The sequence below is a fragment of the Lagopus muta genome, chromosome 2 (genome assembly GCF_023343835.1).
Source record: "Lagopus muta isolate bLagMut1 chromosome 2, bLagMut1 primary, whole genome shotgun sequence".
In the NCBI taxonomy this organism is placed as follows: Eukaryota; Metazoa; Chordata; class Aves; order Galliformes; family Phasianidae; genus Lagopus; species Lagopus muta.
In genome coordinates this window covers 4,969,617-4,986,125 of record NC_064434.1, presented here as the reverse complement: position 1 = coordinate 4,986,125, position 16,509 = coordinate 4,969,617, and the positions used below count along the sequence as shown (strand labels likewise).

Below are 16,509 nucleotides of genomic sequence, written 5' to 3'. Positions count from 1 at the left end.
CCGTATTTCTCCCATTACTCCAGGCAATTTTATCTCAAAACAGGAGAAGCTAGGTAATTTAATAATAAAAATCCTAGATCTCAATGAAGTGCTCCAGATTTCCACTGGAGATACTAAGAATTTAATCTGCTAGGAATTTCTGCAGACAAATAAGTCTTTGTTCCAGCTGAGACAGCCATAAGGAAGTAGGAACATCCTGCCTATGGACAGAGATAGGCACTGAAGACAAAAAGACACAGACAGCTTTAAGTAACAAACCACAAGAAGTGCCTGGAATCACTGGGCACTCCAAGGTCCCTACAGCCAACATTTATCTGAAGTATAGACTGGGAATGAATCTCAAAGACCATAATCTAAAGAACCCATGAGTCGTTATGCTCTCCATTTGGACACCTTAACAACTGGCCAGAGCAAAGCTCTAACAGTAGCCTGTTCTATTTCCTCATTTCATGGAAGGATTAGCTTGATATGGAAAGATCAATTCTCTCTTCTACACAGGCACAGAATGAGATGTTTTGCCATTAAAGACCAGTTTCTGACATCCTCACTGACGGTGGGTAGCACTTGCACAACATGATTAATGCCACTGATTTCCTGCAAGTTCACAAAATACACAACCCAGCAGAGGGTGTACATGCTCTGGTTTTAACTGAAGTCCCTAAATGGAGTAGGAATCACTATTTCCAAAATAATTTATATCTGTACTGCTTTTTTACTGCTTACCCTAATTAGGGCCTGTTTCCTGACATTACCCCAAAGGGCAGGAGTGGTGGGCACCATAACATCTATGAAGTCAGTACTGTGGCATTGTGGATCACTCCCCAGCACAAATACAGTTTTGAGACTAAAGTTTCTAATCTGCTCAGCAGGAACTCTCTTGTATCTTCTCTCCCCTTGCAGGAGGGAAGTATGTACTAATTACATTCTGCTTTAAATCTACCAATAACCTTTCCTTTTCCAAGCCAGTATAACAGTGTCACAATACTCTGATGTGTTTTCGTACCAATATTGTAAAAGAGTCAAAAGGATTTGCCAATCACTAGTTAAGAGAAGAAAAAGGAAAGAATGAACCCTTTTCCAAATCTATTTGCATTAGGAGGTTTCGTGCCTCCCAGCAAGTCCTATTCACTAAGAAGAGGGGGAAAACAAGCTTAACAGTGGGACTCCATCATGCACTTGCTGTGGGAATAGGTTTGATCAATTACTCAGTGTTCTCCTCCCATTTCTAATTATTTTTGTCCTAGTCCAAAATTCACAACATTTTTATCTGACTGAGAATTATATTCAACACTTCTCCTATTTATAATAGAGTTCTTTCCACATAAAACCCGTAGCAATGGCTTTAATGATCATGTCTGAACAGTGCCCACTGTAGGGTTCTGTCTGGATGACACACAGGGAATAAAGAGAGGCACTCAGACAGAACGTCAGTTCCAGGGAAGGTGCTGAAGCATTTCTAAAGAAGATCAAACTGATGAAGGCATCCCTTTTGATAGATCTCCCTGAAGCTTCATGTTCTCTTTTAAATATTTTGTCTTGCTGTTAATGACTGGCACGGTCCTGGGCTGCAGCTGTCCTTAGGATCAGAGATCACAGCTCTCTCTGAGGTGGACAGCACTCAAATCATTAAATCCATTAAAATTAGAAACATACTGGGACAAGCAGAGGAACTTCAAAGATGGAACTGTTGTGCCCCTGGCAGCCTGAGTCATTGAGAAATAGCTCCCCACATTTTTAGTTGAGCTGTACCTTCAGCTTCAGATACAGATGTGTCCATCAGCTAAAAGGAGTCTGAAAAACAAAGTTCAACCAGAAGGTAGCAATGGCATAACCCACTGCTGCTAATTCTGCATGAGGTGAACACTTACTGACCAGCAGACAGTACAGAAATACCTTTAGAAGCAGACTGGTTGTACAAGGTTACTAAGGAGTCGAGCAGCAGTCTGAGGTTGTGACGAAAGGGCAGGAGAAGGTGTGAGGAAAGGCTGGTGATTCCAATGGAATATGGAGACAGGTCTTGCCTGAGCTTAACTTGCAGCCAGCTGCTTCTAATCCAAAAATTAATTTCCTGTAGGCATTTTACTGCTGTGCACAACAAAGGTTTTGCTTAAAAATGGCAAGGATTGACTCTGCATGGCAAAGGTTGGCTCTGCAGGGCTAAAATGAATTAAATGGCACAATAATTACACTTGTCACTACACTCAACTCTGGGGTCTTAATTTAACAGAGCTCTTACTGGAGTCAGAAACTTCTGCTCCAGAACAAATGAGTAAAGCTCCCAGGATGTAGCCACACTTCACCAGAGCACAACTTATTGCTAATTTCATAATGATAACCACATTTTACTTACCTGTGAATATAACAGTGTTCAAGCTAGATTTTCCCCATAACTCCATGAAATGAACCACATCCCCAAATCTCAGAGAGGGATGCCCAGTAAAAATGACACATGGCTGCTTGAAGTCATTGCTGAAGTCTCCATGGATGCTGGGGTAATGTTTTAATTTGTTTGTCTGAATCAGCTGAAACAAAAACAAAAATTCAGACATTACGAACTTCTCATGCCTCTGTGCCCTGTAATTCCAAGTGTTTATTTACATGTGATTACAAATATTCTACAGGTTATTCGTATTTCATCACAGAGCCCCTTCCTGCATATTCCTTACATTTTTCAGTACATTTAGTCATTACTGTCCTAAATGTTATGAAAAGGAAGTTGGAGCATGGAGCCAGGTGCCTCCAAGTCTTTGCTCTCATTTCTTTGGTACCAGTAAAGAAACTGAGAGGAAACTGCAAACACTCCCTTAGAGTTTCCTGGAGTGAACAGAGTGCTCAGCTGCCAAACTCAAAACAAGCTACTTTTTCCTATTTGCCACAAGCTCTGGGTACAGACATTTAACCTGGTTTTCTTGCATCCCAGCAATACCAGGCGATTTTGCCCTCAGCAGTACATTGCTGTGAATTTCATCCATGTAACGGGTTCAAACAGAGCCAAATCCTCTGGAAAAGCACAAGAAAGAACAGACTGTCTCCTCCTATCACTGAAATCAGTAATAACAATGAACAATAAGGAGTACTTGTCACTGGAGGTGGCAAACAGAGTATAACATACATCATGCCCTATGCATGCAGAACAGATTTCTTTACTAAGATAAGGAAGTTTAGTTACCCAGGCACTATTCGAAGGAGAATTTTGCTTTATATCACCTGCCTCTGTTTTCTGATCTGTAAAGCAAGTTTTAACATAAAAGCAGTACAGCTGACTAGCGTGTTGTGCACCTCCATGTAATATCATGCAAGTACTTCCTTGGCAGATACATGTTCCCAACCCCACCATGAAAACAAATAACCTTAAACATGTTGTTTTTTTATAAAGTATGTGATTTAAAGCAATGAAATCATACGCTGAACAACTAAGAAAACACCAGGAGCAAGACTTTCTCCGCCAGCCAGTTTTTATAGGAGGAGAAACTCTTTCTCAAAGATCTCTCCGTACATTGCTGCCTCCTGCCATGCATCACAACACTGCCCAAACTACAGAATTCACATATGCAAGGTTCAGCAATACATTCCAGCAACAGTTGTGCACTGAAACCCCAGACAGTATCACTAATTAGCAAACAGCATGCTCTTCATTACGTGTCATAACATGATGGGTGCATCATCACTTTCTAGCTGAAACTCTGTCACTCAAGATGTTTCCCTTCACTGTAGCATATTTGATTTCCAAAAGAGGAACTAAAAATGAACATTAAAACAAGCAACTTTTCTGGTCTCTCAAAACTGCATCTCATCTTTTCAGATTCTCCTCTACTTGTTACATTTTGCCACGGTAGATCTAACTCAGATTGTGCACCTACATGCATACATGGGTATGAAACTGAAAATTCTAATATATCTTTAAGTATCTAGGCAACAAATGCACAACAAAGCACTTTAGAATGTAAGGTTATTACACAATAGGTTCTTAACTGAATGTAGAATATCAACCCTATTATGCTCAACTTCTAGCTGGCACTACCTAAAGGTATGCTTTGGTGCTAGAACAGATAATGTACAAACTTACCCTCAGTGACCTCTCAGTAATTGAAAGCTGGTTGCACGCAGGTGCAAATATTTGTACCTTTCTCTTTTGAGCTTGATCTACTTTAAATTACAAGCAGCAAATATTCTGCCGTGATTTTGCTTCCCATTCATTCTGTTCAAAACTGCCACGCACTACCTGGATGACTGGGATTGAACAAGACTGGTATCATTCCTTCTGGGGTTTGACACAAGTTGGAAACTGCAGGTGGATGCAGCCTGTTCTTACCATGTGGATCCTTGGGTCACAAAGGAGGAAGCTGGGCCACTACACTCTGCAGCTTAGTAGTAACATCAGATTGCTATTTAGTCTTCAAAAGGGAAGATTGAAAATACACCCAATAACTGCTCTGGCAGTTAATTTGCACTCAATCTTGCAAACATTCTTGCAATTAAGGCTGGTAAAGATTTCCGATTAACACATCTGGAGTGCAATATTTAGAATCTAAACTTAGCTCCAGCAACAAAAGCTGCAGGTTGGCAGACAATGGGCAAAACAACTTTGATGCCACAAAAAAATCACTGGCATTTAGAAGAACAGGAAGGAAATGGACCCATGAATTTTGTCTTTTGCCAAAATGGGAAGTCAAAAGTGCCAAATCAAAGTTGCAAAAGCACTTTCAATCGGATGGAGAAGAGTGCAATTTCTATTCCAAAGACCAAATGGGATTTGTGACACTACAAGTCTAAACTTAAAGTCAGCATCTACATGAAAGACATCTTCACAGCTGCCATTTATATGCTTCTGAAAGTCTCAAACTGTTCCTCCAGCATCCTGATCCTCAGCTTCCTCAACATTACACATATTTGCATACAGCAGCACTCAGATTTTGCTACACGTCACACCTACTTCACTGCACCCATACGAATGTCCACTGTATGTTCATGAACACAAAATGCTGCACTGTCATTGAAGCATTATGGCAGCCTCAAGCTCCTTCCTGATACTTGAAGAGACAGACACAGGACCACCAACTCAGTTTTCAGGACTTTGAGTTTTGTGAGCATTGAAGTTTTTTAAGTTTCAGCAACAAATCACTGAGCACAATGCTGTGGTGCTTCTAACTGGAGTGCTAAGTCAAGAGGAAAAAGGGCTATGTTGGATCCTTAGCATCACCTCCTGAGCTGTGGGGACTTTTCAGCTTTTTTTAATAGTAGAAGATCTTGAGAGGTAAACCCCCAGAAGCTCCATACTGCAGCCCACAATCTCCACTTCTCACAGTTGGACACAGCAGGGGTGAAAGGCTACATAAGTAAGTTTAGAGACGTTCTACTCATTCCAGTGATAAAGCAGCTGGTAGATGTTATTATCTAGAGCAAAATCTTTTCTAATTACCCCATCAAAAATATATGGAGCTGAACTTGCAAAACAAGTCCAACAGAATTTCACAAATCGTTAAGGGGACTAAATCTGTTATGACCTGCATGGGTCTTTCATACCTGCAGATGAGAAGGGTTGTATAAGCACAACTGTCATTACTGTGCCCCGTTCCGAACTCCAACCAAGCCTGGGCCAAGGCCAATATCTGACATTTAGTCAGTCCATACTTTCAAAACAAGACTGATTTCTGTTAACAACATTCTGAACGTTTTTTTGTACATAAAGAACATTTATTGACTGAAAGCTGAGATAGGGGATGGTAGAGCACTGAACTGAGACAAAGGACTGCTGTGTTTTTTTAAATCCCAAATGGTTATTATTCCCTTTAAAGCAGTACACTTGATTTACAGGGTCAGCAACTGCTGCTATAAACAGGATAAATCTCTAGAGCCTTCATGTACCTTTACTGAAGTCAGCCAAAATACACTGCTATTTACTCCGTGTGTTTTTGTGAGTGTGTTCTGTATCCAGAATTTTGAACAGATATGGTTGTTATCAATGAATGAGGGATGTGTGGATGACTTTCTCTCCCTCACTCCCTTCATAAGGCCAGTGCTAAAAAGGGCCAAATTCTGTACAGTGCTGGACAAAATATAATATATATGATCACTTAGTTCCAGGTATTTATTGCTTTGAATGTGATATGCAGGAACTGGTATATGGAAGAGGGAAGCAAAGACAAAGAAGATAAATGCTAGTATTTAAGACCACAGAATCAATATTACTCCCTTCCTGGCTATTTTCTGTCAGAAAAACAGGCTTTTCATAGCCATTTCTCCTTGATGTTACTAACAGACACTAAGTAAGAGGACAGTAAACTCAAACTCTTCCTCCACCAGCAAATTCTGATCAATATAAATCACCTTGCAAATATTTCTGTTGCAGCCACTTAGAGAAGTATTGTAAAGTCAGGATTCACTTACCTCACAGTTTGGAATCAGCTATGTAAACATTGAGCAGAAAGGAAAAAGAGTGAAAGCTTCTCATTGTGCCTTGTGAGAACAACCCTGCTATTCACTTGTATAGTCTCTGCTTTCACAAAAGGGCTGGTGCAGAATGTAAAATCCATGCATCTATGGCTCCTGTTAAAATGGTCAGGGATGTGGCTAATTCAATGGGCATGGTGGTGGCAGGTTGATGATCTAGATGATCTTAGTGGTCTTTTCCAACCTTAATGATCATAGAATCATAGAATGGCTTGGATTGAAAAGGAGCACAGTGCTCATCCAGTTCCAACCCCCTGCTGCGTGCAGGGTTGCCAACCAGCAGCCCAGGCTGCCCAGAGCCACATCCAGCCTGGCCTTGAATGCCTGCAGGGATGGGGCATCCACAGCCTCCTTGGGCAACCTGTTCCAGTGCCTCACCACCCTCTGGGGGAAAAACTTCCTCCTCATATCCAACCTAAACCTCCCCTGTCGATTCCATGATTCTAATTCCTTAGCTGTGGCTGTGTTAGGATGGGATATTCCCATGCCCTCCTGGGATGTAGTGAAGCACCACAGATGACACCAAACTGGGAGGTGGTGTCGATCTGCCTGAAGGTAGCAAAGCCCTGCAGAGGGATCTAGATAAGCTGGATCGCTGGGCTGAGGTGAATGGGATGAGGTTCAACAAGGCCAAGTGTCGGGTCCTGAACTTTGGCCACAACAACCCCATGCAGCGTTATAGGCTTGGGGACAAGTGGCTGGATGAGTGTGACGAAGAAAGGGACCTCTTCTCCCAGGCAACAAACAGGACCCAGGGAAATGGCTGAAAGTTGTGCCAGAGGAGGTTTAGGTTAGAGATAAGGAAGAACTATTTCTCTCAGAGAGTGGTCAGGCACTGCAATGGCTGCCCAGGGAGGTGGTGGAATCGCCAGCCCTGGCAGCATTCAAGAGGCATCTGGATGAGGAGCTGAGAGATATGGTTTAGTGCCTGTGGTAGCAATGGTGATGGGAGGGCGGTTGAATGATCTTGTTGTAGGTCCTTTCCAACCTTGCGATTCTATGATTCACCACGAATTGGTTTGTGAATACTGGAATAACATAACAGCATTCCTAAAAAAATAAATTGCTGACTTATGTTCCACTGCACTCCAGTTAGTGGAACCTTAAGCTTGGAGGTCCTCTTCCCCATCATATGATATTCCCCATCTATGATAATTAATTACTGGCAAAAAACTCAACTGATAGTATTGTAAGCATAGAGGTGAGCCATCCACAGAGATCCATCCCTCCCCTGTTTGTTTCTCCATTATATTTCTCCAGTTTTTCTTCTGAGAAATCACTGGCTGAAATGTAGTTTGACTCAGATCCTAAATTCCCTCCAACAGCGGAGCACAGAGAAATGCCTTTATAAAGCAGTCCTTTTAGCAGTGCACCAGCTAAACTGACTGCAGCTGAGACTTCAAAAGCTTGTGTGAGAATTTGGACACCCCATTCATATTAACTTTAATAAGAATTGATGTTCAAATTCCACCTACATCTCTGAAGCACTTAAGCCCACATTCCTTGCTCACTGCAGAGGGAAAGCATATTCCCTGTACACTCAGACTGGATGCTTGGAAACAAACTGCCACCCCAAAGAGTCATAAATTCTGCACTGTGATTGTGTGGGAGGAGACATGTTGAACATCTACTACTCCATTAAAGAGCAAGTAACCTGAAGGGAATAGAAGTGTTTTGGGGTCTCTGCAGAGTTGAACAGTGTGTCTGGTTTCGTTCACTACAGCAGAACAAGGAATGAGTTCAGAGCAGGTAACATAAATCACAAACCTGGAAATCTTCCATGCAAAGGGAATGAAAAGCTTTAGAAGGCTTAGTACAGAGAAAAGAATAAGATGCTCTTTCATGCCATGCATGAGGCACCACTGGAACTCATTGCTGCAAAAGACTGTCAGCAGCTCGGAGGATTTTCTTCCTTGTTTGCTTTTAAATTTTGTTTGTACATCTAATAAGAACATCAAATTTCAGGACTAGACAGCATGCTGGGCTGGACCTGTTCCGTGGATAATTACAAGCCTATTTCCTGGCCTGTCCTCTGATGCATCATGCCAGACACGTTATTAATGCTTGCTAGTAACTGAAAGGCACGTTTGAGTAATTCCTTATTTTCTTCCAACAAGTGAGCAGCTAAGCAAATCTTTTCATGATGGACAATTTCCACAGAGTTTACACAGCACAAGCTCACCATTAATTTGAAAAATGTAAGGCAATTCTCCACTAACAACCTATCCAAGAGACATGATCACTCACTGTCTGTTTCTGGTCCTCATTAAAAATTTCCTTGAGCATTAGAAACCAAAGCTGATCACTCTGAGGTTGCAGAGTCACACATTTTGAAACAGTATTTACCTACGACAAAAAGGGCTGACTGCTGGTTCAGGCTCCAGCCTAGTAACAGGAAGCCATGAGCCCAAGCTCTTGCTTCCTCCTAGACTGATGGTATGACCATGGCCATGCTGTTGAGGCCAGGCCTTACGTGAATACCACTGTGCTTGGTAAAATTACACCAAATACAGCACTGCAGCTGAGTCTGGTGTGCATGGACATGGCGGGGGAAAAACAAATTTATTAAAGATTGTGCTGAGAAAAGGTTATACAGAAGTTTCACATTATGGAAGTTACATATACAGCATTAGCTGCAAGATTTTGCATGGCCTTCCCCCCTCATTTACATCGTTTGCTCTATCTCTATATTTCTCAGGAGAAACCCAGCTCCTCTCCTTGGAAGCAGTAGAACAGCATTAACCACTACCAGCTGTGGGTCTCACTGTAATGCAACCTAAAGCACTTGACAATCACCAGAGGAAAAGGTTGATGGTAGCTGTCCCCTGCAGGGCAGCAACAAGGAATCATAAGCATCAGGTGAGCCCTGCTTACCTGACATGGCCATCTTGGTGCTGCGTTGATGAGTGGGGCTGTGTCAGGTATCAGCCATCTACAGAAATCTCAGTATGTTTTGACTGCTTAAAACCAAGCCGTGCATCTCACAAAACAGAAAGCAGCAATCTGATCTGGTACTCTCAAGCGTGTCTAAACTCCAGTGATTTATGACCTCAAAATGAAATAGCAGGCTCAGTCCTCCTTTGCCTGGGTATTAGCTTCCTTTGGTTTTGCTGCTAGGCAAGCTTTTGAAAGTGTTGCTGTGTGCCTAGGGCCACTGCCCACCAACACACAAACTGGTTTTGCAAAACAGGCAATATGTATCAGGAACAAAAAATGAGAACTGTTAGGTCACTTTGATCATCACAGGGCAGGAGGGGGTCAGTGCAGGTTGCTTCACTTTCAAGTGTTTATACAGCAGATGTAAGCAACCGCTCAAAATGATAATCTCAGATGTGTTACATGACTTGCTGTGAAATGTGTAATACTTCAGACAGCAGCTCAGCACTGAAATGCCAAAGGGTGTTTAATAGTTTAATAATTTAAAGGCATTGAACAGTCTTTTAATCGTTTGGGAGCCACAAGGGTGTGGATGCACACTATTGTGTCATTCAGGCAAAAATTTAGGAAGCCTTAGGCTGGCTTCTGTCAATTACACCCATGGGTTAAATAAAGCTATCTGTGCATCACATGGTAAAATGTCCCCAGCCTTGTGGGTCATAGCATGATTTGGCCTTGTCAAAGCTGTACCTGCGATAGTCACATCATTCTGTGCACTTCATTTTGTCAGGAGGAAACTGATCCATTATCCACTGCTGTGAGTCCTTTCCTAGATAATTACCTCAATATACACCTAGCACTGAGCATTCAACAGCTAAACAATCATTTGGCAAAATCTCATTATCAAAAAGCCTCAGGAGCACATAAAATGTCCTAAAAATTAGAGGACATAGTTATCACTCTATAAAGACAAAGACCCATCATTTAAGATGGCTTAGGGCTTCTCATTTTTGGAAGGGTTTTCACTCAAATCTGCCTGTTCCAGTGAATTAAAATTTTGAAGCAATGTCTTAAGAAAAATGTAGGAGTCAGTGAGCCAAAGACTCTGTGGATCAGCAAGGATACCCTGAACAACAGAAAATGCAAGGGAAATTACAAAACATAGCCAGCAGCAGGGCTACAGAAACTCCTACTCAGAGATCAAGCTTTGGGACTGATTTACTGGTGTGAAAGAGATTGTTGATTACAAGAAAGGGGTGCCTTACAGTCTGCATTATTCTTGGTAACAGAGTATTCATCATTCATTGTGCATCATCCTTGAAATATATTCAAGCATCTGGAAAGAGCAAGGGCTTCTGGTCAGATCCTATTTCTAACAGTGCTTCTGAAGCACCCACATGATGAATATGACAGGTAGAGGCAATTTCCAGATGAAGCCCCTGCACAAGTTGCCTCACAGGGGAAAAAAACATTTTGTCTCTTACACCTGCAAAAGCTACTCTCTCCACATCCCACCAGAAAGTTTTGATCTCACAAACTAAAAGAGTTTTATGAGATCACACACCCCAAAGGGTTCACTGTCTCCCAGGAGCAGGTAGGAGTTACCTAAAATCCCTTCTCAGTCCTATCTCCTCCTCTCCCAGTTGCCTCTCATTTACTTCAGTCACAAATCTACTTGTTCCCAGTGGAGGAAACAGGAGACTTCCTTCCTTGACAGGTGAGATAACTGAAAGCATAAGTTACGCTGTGTTTATTTAAATGGCCCTCAAACTCTGTATTTTGATGCAGAAATGATGCTCCCACAGTGCAGTGCAGGGAAGATCCTCTTGAAAGACAGGGACCTTACTTCTCTTTGCTTCACTAAGATGCTAGCTCAAGTAATTTCACATAAAAATTGCCAGTAACAGCACTGCTTGGTGCTGCAAGCTTCAACTTTCTTACATCAGCTCCCTATTTCAAGATATCATTTCTCCTGCAGCAGACATCATGGTGCCTGTTTCAGCTAAAGGGGTAGGAGCTGGGATGACTAAGCTGTCTCTGATAACAAGCTCTCAGTTTTACAGACTCAGAAATAAACTGCGTGGACAAAGGGAATATTGGTGGGTGCAGTGTGATAAGAGCAAACATCGATCCATGTGCACACCAAATAGCCTTCTGCGGGCGGAGAAGAAATACAGGCAAGCACACGTAAGTTATATGCTGAAATAAATATCATGGTAATTTCTGAGTTGAGGGAACACCATCATTCAATCTGTTCCCACGCTCCTAAATTAATCACAGAAAGAAGAGGGGAAAAAAACTTGGATGAATAATGACACAAAGCTCAGAAATAGCGCTGCTCAGAAAAACAACAGCCACAGGAAACTGCATTCCTGAAACATACACACTATGAGATCTTAACAAACAGCAAGACTATGGTTTGCTTACCTCAGCGTGAGGAAAAGGAGGTTCTGGAAGATACACCTTTGTTTGTTTGTTATGACACAACCTTTGCAAGAAAAGGAAAACAAGTAGGGTTAGAGAGCTGCAAACATCCTGCAGTATCTGCTGCCACCTACTGTTTAACATCTCCTAGGGAAAGCTATCTCCTGCTTGTGCCATCAGGAGCAAAGTCACTAACTTGCTCTGCTGCTTCTGTCTTTCTGTTTACATGGCCAACACCTACTGGACACAATGACTCAGTCACAGCCAGATCACTTGGACAAGGTGCAAGGAGCTGAAAGTATTACGGAACAGAGCCCAGCTACTGTTGAAAACAAACGTGTAACTAACATCCAGCAAGTTTTCCAAAGCCCAATTATCCTTCAACAGAGACATTCCACTTGCCTCATCCTACGTCTCAGCAAGAATTTAGTTCTTTCATTCATTATAATCTAATTCCCCTATGCATTTTATTATTGCAGATTTAACGTTGGCAAACTGCCCTTCATCCTGGCATAATGCTCACTGCTCCTTGCTATCTTCCATTGATCTTTTGTTTTTAAATAGTAAATATTGTAAGCTGTTGATCAGCTCTAGCCCTGATTCATCCTATTACAGAAGATAAACAAAGATTTTTGTCAGAGGTCTGTGTGATGTCAGTTATCTGTAGTGGTAATGTCCTGGTGGCTTTCCCTAGGAAGCACTACCCTTTTCTCATATATTCTTCAATTTATTATAGACTCAATTTAATCATGACTAAGAGAGATTAAGAATGGGAAATTTCTTTTAAATGACTAAGTAGTAGAACTGAAAGGCTGGAATCCCTGAAAATCAGCCCCAGTTCTGACCTCAAATGGCTATGTTACAGGTGTTACAACATTTGTCTTCACTTCCACCTAAGTAAAAAGTTTACCCTACACACAAGTATTTGGAAATTTGGAAAACAGCTGTAATTTTGGTGCTGACTTTTGAAGATTAGCCTCTACAGCCAAGGAGAATTCAAATAAATGGTTTGAACACTTGGGTGGCTGAATTACGTCCCAGCTAGACACAGCATGCAGAGGAAGAGCTTCAATGGTGCACTGCACTCTGAGCTGCCTTACAATCCACCAGAGGAAGAAAGGAAAGCTCCTCTTAGTTTGTTAAAAAACAGGGAGCAATCTCAAGTGGTTGGGATCTCTTCTTCACGGCTCAGACTCACAGACTAACTGAGGTTGGAAGGAATCACTTTAAGATCACCCATTCCAACCTTCTGTTCAACTATGTTCAGCTACTTGTCCAGGATTGCATCCAGCAAGATTTAGATATCTCCATAAATGGAGATTGCACGAGCTCTCTAAGCAGTCAGTTCCAGTGTTTAACCTCCCACTGCACAGTTAAAAGAAAGTGTGTTTCTTTTGTTCAGATGGAATTTCATGTGCTTTAATTTGTGTCCAGTACCTCTTCTCTCATTGGGCACTACTGAGAAGAGCATGGCTCCTTCATCTTAACTTCCTCCCATCAGGTATTTCTACTCATTGAAAATATTCCTCTGAGCCTTCTGTTCTCCAGACTGAAGAGTCCCAGCTCTCTCAGCCTCTACATACATGAAAGAACACCTTTGTTACCCAGAACTGGACTCACTCCAGTACAACCAGATCTTTTCTGTAGCGAGGAACTCAGAACTAAACATAGCATTCCATAAGTATCCTCATGGGAGCTGAACACAGAAGTATCACTTCTGACCTGCTGGCAATGCTCTGTATAATGCAGCCCAGGATATTGGCCTTTTTTGCAAAGAAAAATTAAGTTGGCATAACAAAACTAAGTTGGTTTTCCTTATGTAGAGAGACCATGGTACCATCTAGGGGGTACTGGGTGAGACTTGCAAACGGGCACACTTAAAAGTCACTCAAGCCATGTGTATCATTTAATCACTAGTGCAAATACTAAAAAGCACACACTATTTGAGTTTGCATGTTCTATAGGAAACAAGGCTTCCCTAATTATAGAAGACCTATTTACACGAGCACATACACCTTTGTAAACATGTTCACAATTCTAATGAAGTCTCAGGTAGACACAACCTACATGTATCTAGGTTGACATGCATAGTCAAGCGTGTGAACTGAGCCTGATAAAGCAGCCCTTTAACACCTACCACTCAGCAAAGATCTGGGAGAACTCAAGTGAGCTGTTGGCAACAGGTGAGATGAAATAAAAAGGGACGTTGGAGAGTCCAGCAGAGTCAATATACTGATACAGGCACTCCAGCAGATCGTATATGACTCCAGAGGGGTAACAAGGAACCAACACGTTTCCTCCATTCCGGACAGTCATAGCTAAAGGAGAAAGAAAAAACAATTAACAGAGTTCAAATTTAAACTTTGAGTTCCTTTAGTACAATGTACAGAAAAAGTACCTTTAGCATAAGGTATAGAAAAAAAACAGAAAGTACTGTACAAATTAACAGAACACGTTATGCATATGAACCAGGGGAACACTTCTGATTGTTAAATGCATTTCTTTACTGCCTTCTCCAGGCTTAGCAGAGTGAAAGAGTATAACACTGTTAGCTGGGGGGCACGTACCAAACTAAGCAGATGTAAAACTCCTGACACGAGAGGGCAGTCTTGGCACACGAAGACAAATGGCCAGCGTAACACGAAATTCCCACCATCAAAATAAACCCTGCTCCATCTATTACCTGTGCACCAGACAGAAAGGACAACGGTTCACAGGGCTCACCTGAAAGCACTACAGATGGTAAACTGTTCTGTGTTCAGTTTTTACTGTGCTAGATGAGTGGCTGAAGGTACGGGTATTACAAACAAACAGCCCTCAGAGCTAGAAGTGGGTGAGGGGAGCGCTTCACCTTTCTAAAAGTTGTGAATATTTTTCAACATAACAAGAGCAATTTAAAACCCCAATAAGCTGTAGACAGCATCGGACAAGAGAAAAAGATGAGGAAAAGAAAATCTCTGTAATCGAGATTCATCTGAGTATAAATGCAAGTACAGAGCAAATATTTTGGGCTTCAGCAAAATGAATCACAAAAGTGCTGTACCTTATGGGAAAGAGGAAATACTTGGTCCAGCAATAGCTGCCTCACTAAGATTTCATCTGTGGTCATGGGGTAAAACCATCTACTGATGTTAATTGCATTGCAGCAGCAGCAACATTATGCGTCAAGGCATTACACAAAAAGCTGTGAAAGAGCCTGAAAATGCACATATTAAATCTCACCGTAATCACTTCCTTGATTTCCTTATTGACAAGCTTTGCTGGGGTATGGGTCTAGCACATTAAGGGTCTTTTTGCACCACCTACATGTTCAAAGAAGATTTTTATGGCTGAATGTTTGAAGGTTTTATGGAGTCTAGGGAAATGCAGACTCCAAAGTGAGATTTTTTACATGCATTTAGGTGCTTAACTTCTTTTAGGAGCCAGTGCCTATTACACGTTGTTCTCAACAACAGTGGCCAAAGACATCTCCTGTATCGAAGATGTATTATACAACGTTCTCTGCAGAGTAGTGGGTTTATTCTTCTCTGAGCCACATACAAACCCTACCAACAAAATAACCGTGGATCTGAAAAGCAATGCTTTACATTTTCCTAGAACTTGGAAAGTTACAAAACATCCCAGCAATGTGTTACATTATCCCTCTTGCAAAGGCAAGTCTAAACGATCCCATCTATAAACAGGATGTGAAGAGAGGAATGAGGAGATTAAGAACGAGATTTTCAAAGCCATCTGGGGGCTGAAAGTTAAGCCTCTGGCTCCAGAAGCAGAATTTACATTGCTTCATTATGCACCCAAAAATCCACAGAAAGGAAAGATAAATACCTGTATCCACAGTGGTAAGAATGCAGCACAGACAGAGAGGGGGATGCAGAGTGGAGAAGTGATCAGTAGAAAATGCCAAGGTGTGTTTGCACTTCTGCCCTAAATGAGGGTACTGCCTTAAATAGCAAGATATGTGTCTCCTGGGGAGGCACTGGCACAGGCTGCTCAAAGGAGCTGTGGATGCCCCATCCCTGGAGGTGCTGCACAGGTAGCCTGATTTTGTGATGGGGTAAACAACTCACAGCAGGGGGACTGGAGATCAATGACCTTTAAGGTCCTTCCCGACCAAAGTGATTCTGTGATGATCCTTGGAAAAGGAACCTTCTTCTTTCACTCAGACATCAATTCACCCAGTTAAGACAAATATTGAACTCCTCAATTTCAAGAGGCAGAAGGAAGATTTCATCCAATAATGGACTGGTTAAGGAATTTGTGTAGGCTATTAAAAATGTGGGTTTCATTATTAAGCCTCAGAGTTTGAATTTTCAACTCTCCCTTCCCTGCAGCCACTGGTTTGTTATGGGAACCTCAAGCTTTTTTTTCTGCTGAAAACCAGACATTCAAGATTCCTGGGGCCAAAGAGAAAATAATAGAGGGTAAGGCCTTTGAGCAGATGCCAACTCAAACTTCAATTCCCAGAAAAATTACAGAGCTGGTTAGCATTTTACACTAAATAAAAGCACAACCCAAGGAGTGGAATACTCTTCCAGCCACAGATCAGCCCAAACAACCCATGCTAGATAGCCCATTGAAACTCATACCTGGCCACATAGCAGTGCACTTTTGAAACTGGCCTGGTGAATGCTCCTAGCCCTCTGGACAGAGGAAGACAGCAACACAACTCTCCCACCCCTGGCAAGGTTGTGTATCAACCTCTTGCCTTCATATACTAGTCAGTTCCTTGGTGCAACGTTATTTGTCCTCATTCACCAC

General features: G+C 41.9%; 1 protein-coding gene across 2 annotated transcripts in view; it reads right to left on the bottom strand.

Moving 5' to 3' along the window:
• Nucleotides 1–16,509, bottom strand: part of INTS9 (integrator complex subunit 9) — a 69,603-nt gene that overhangs the window by 20,969 nt on the left and 32,125 nt on the right. For both annotated transcript variants that reach the window (XM_048937370.1, XM_048937372.1), the window contains exons 10-12: nucleotides 13,889–14,069; nucleotides 11,755–11,815; nucleotides 2,351–2,522 (exon numbers count right to left, since the gene is read on the bottom strand). In XM_048937370.1, coding sequence (XP_048793327.1) covers nucleotides 2,351–2,522; nucleotides 11,755–11,815; nucleotides 13,889–14,069 — 414 coding nt within the window. The remainder of the gene's footprint in view (nucleotides 1–2,350; nucleotides 2,523–11,754; nucleotides 11,816–13,888; nucleotides 14,070–16,509) is intronic.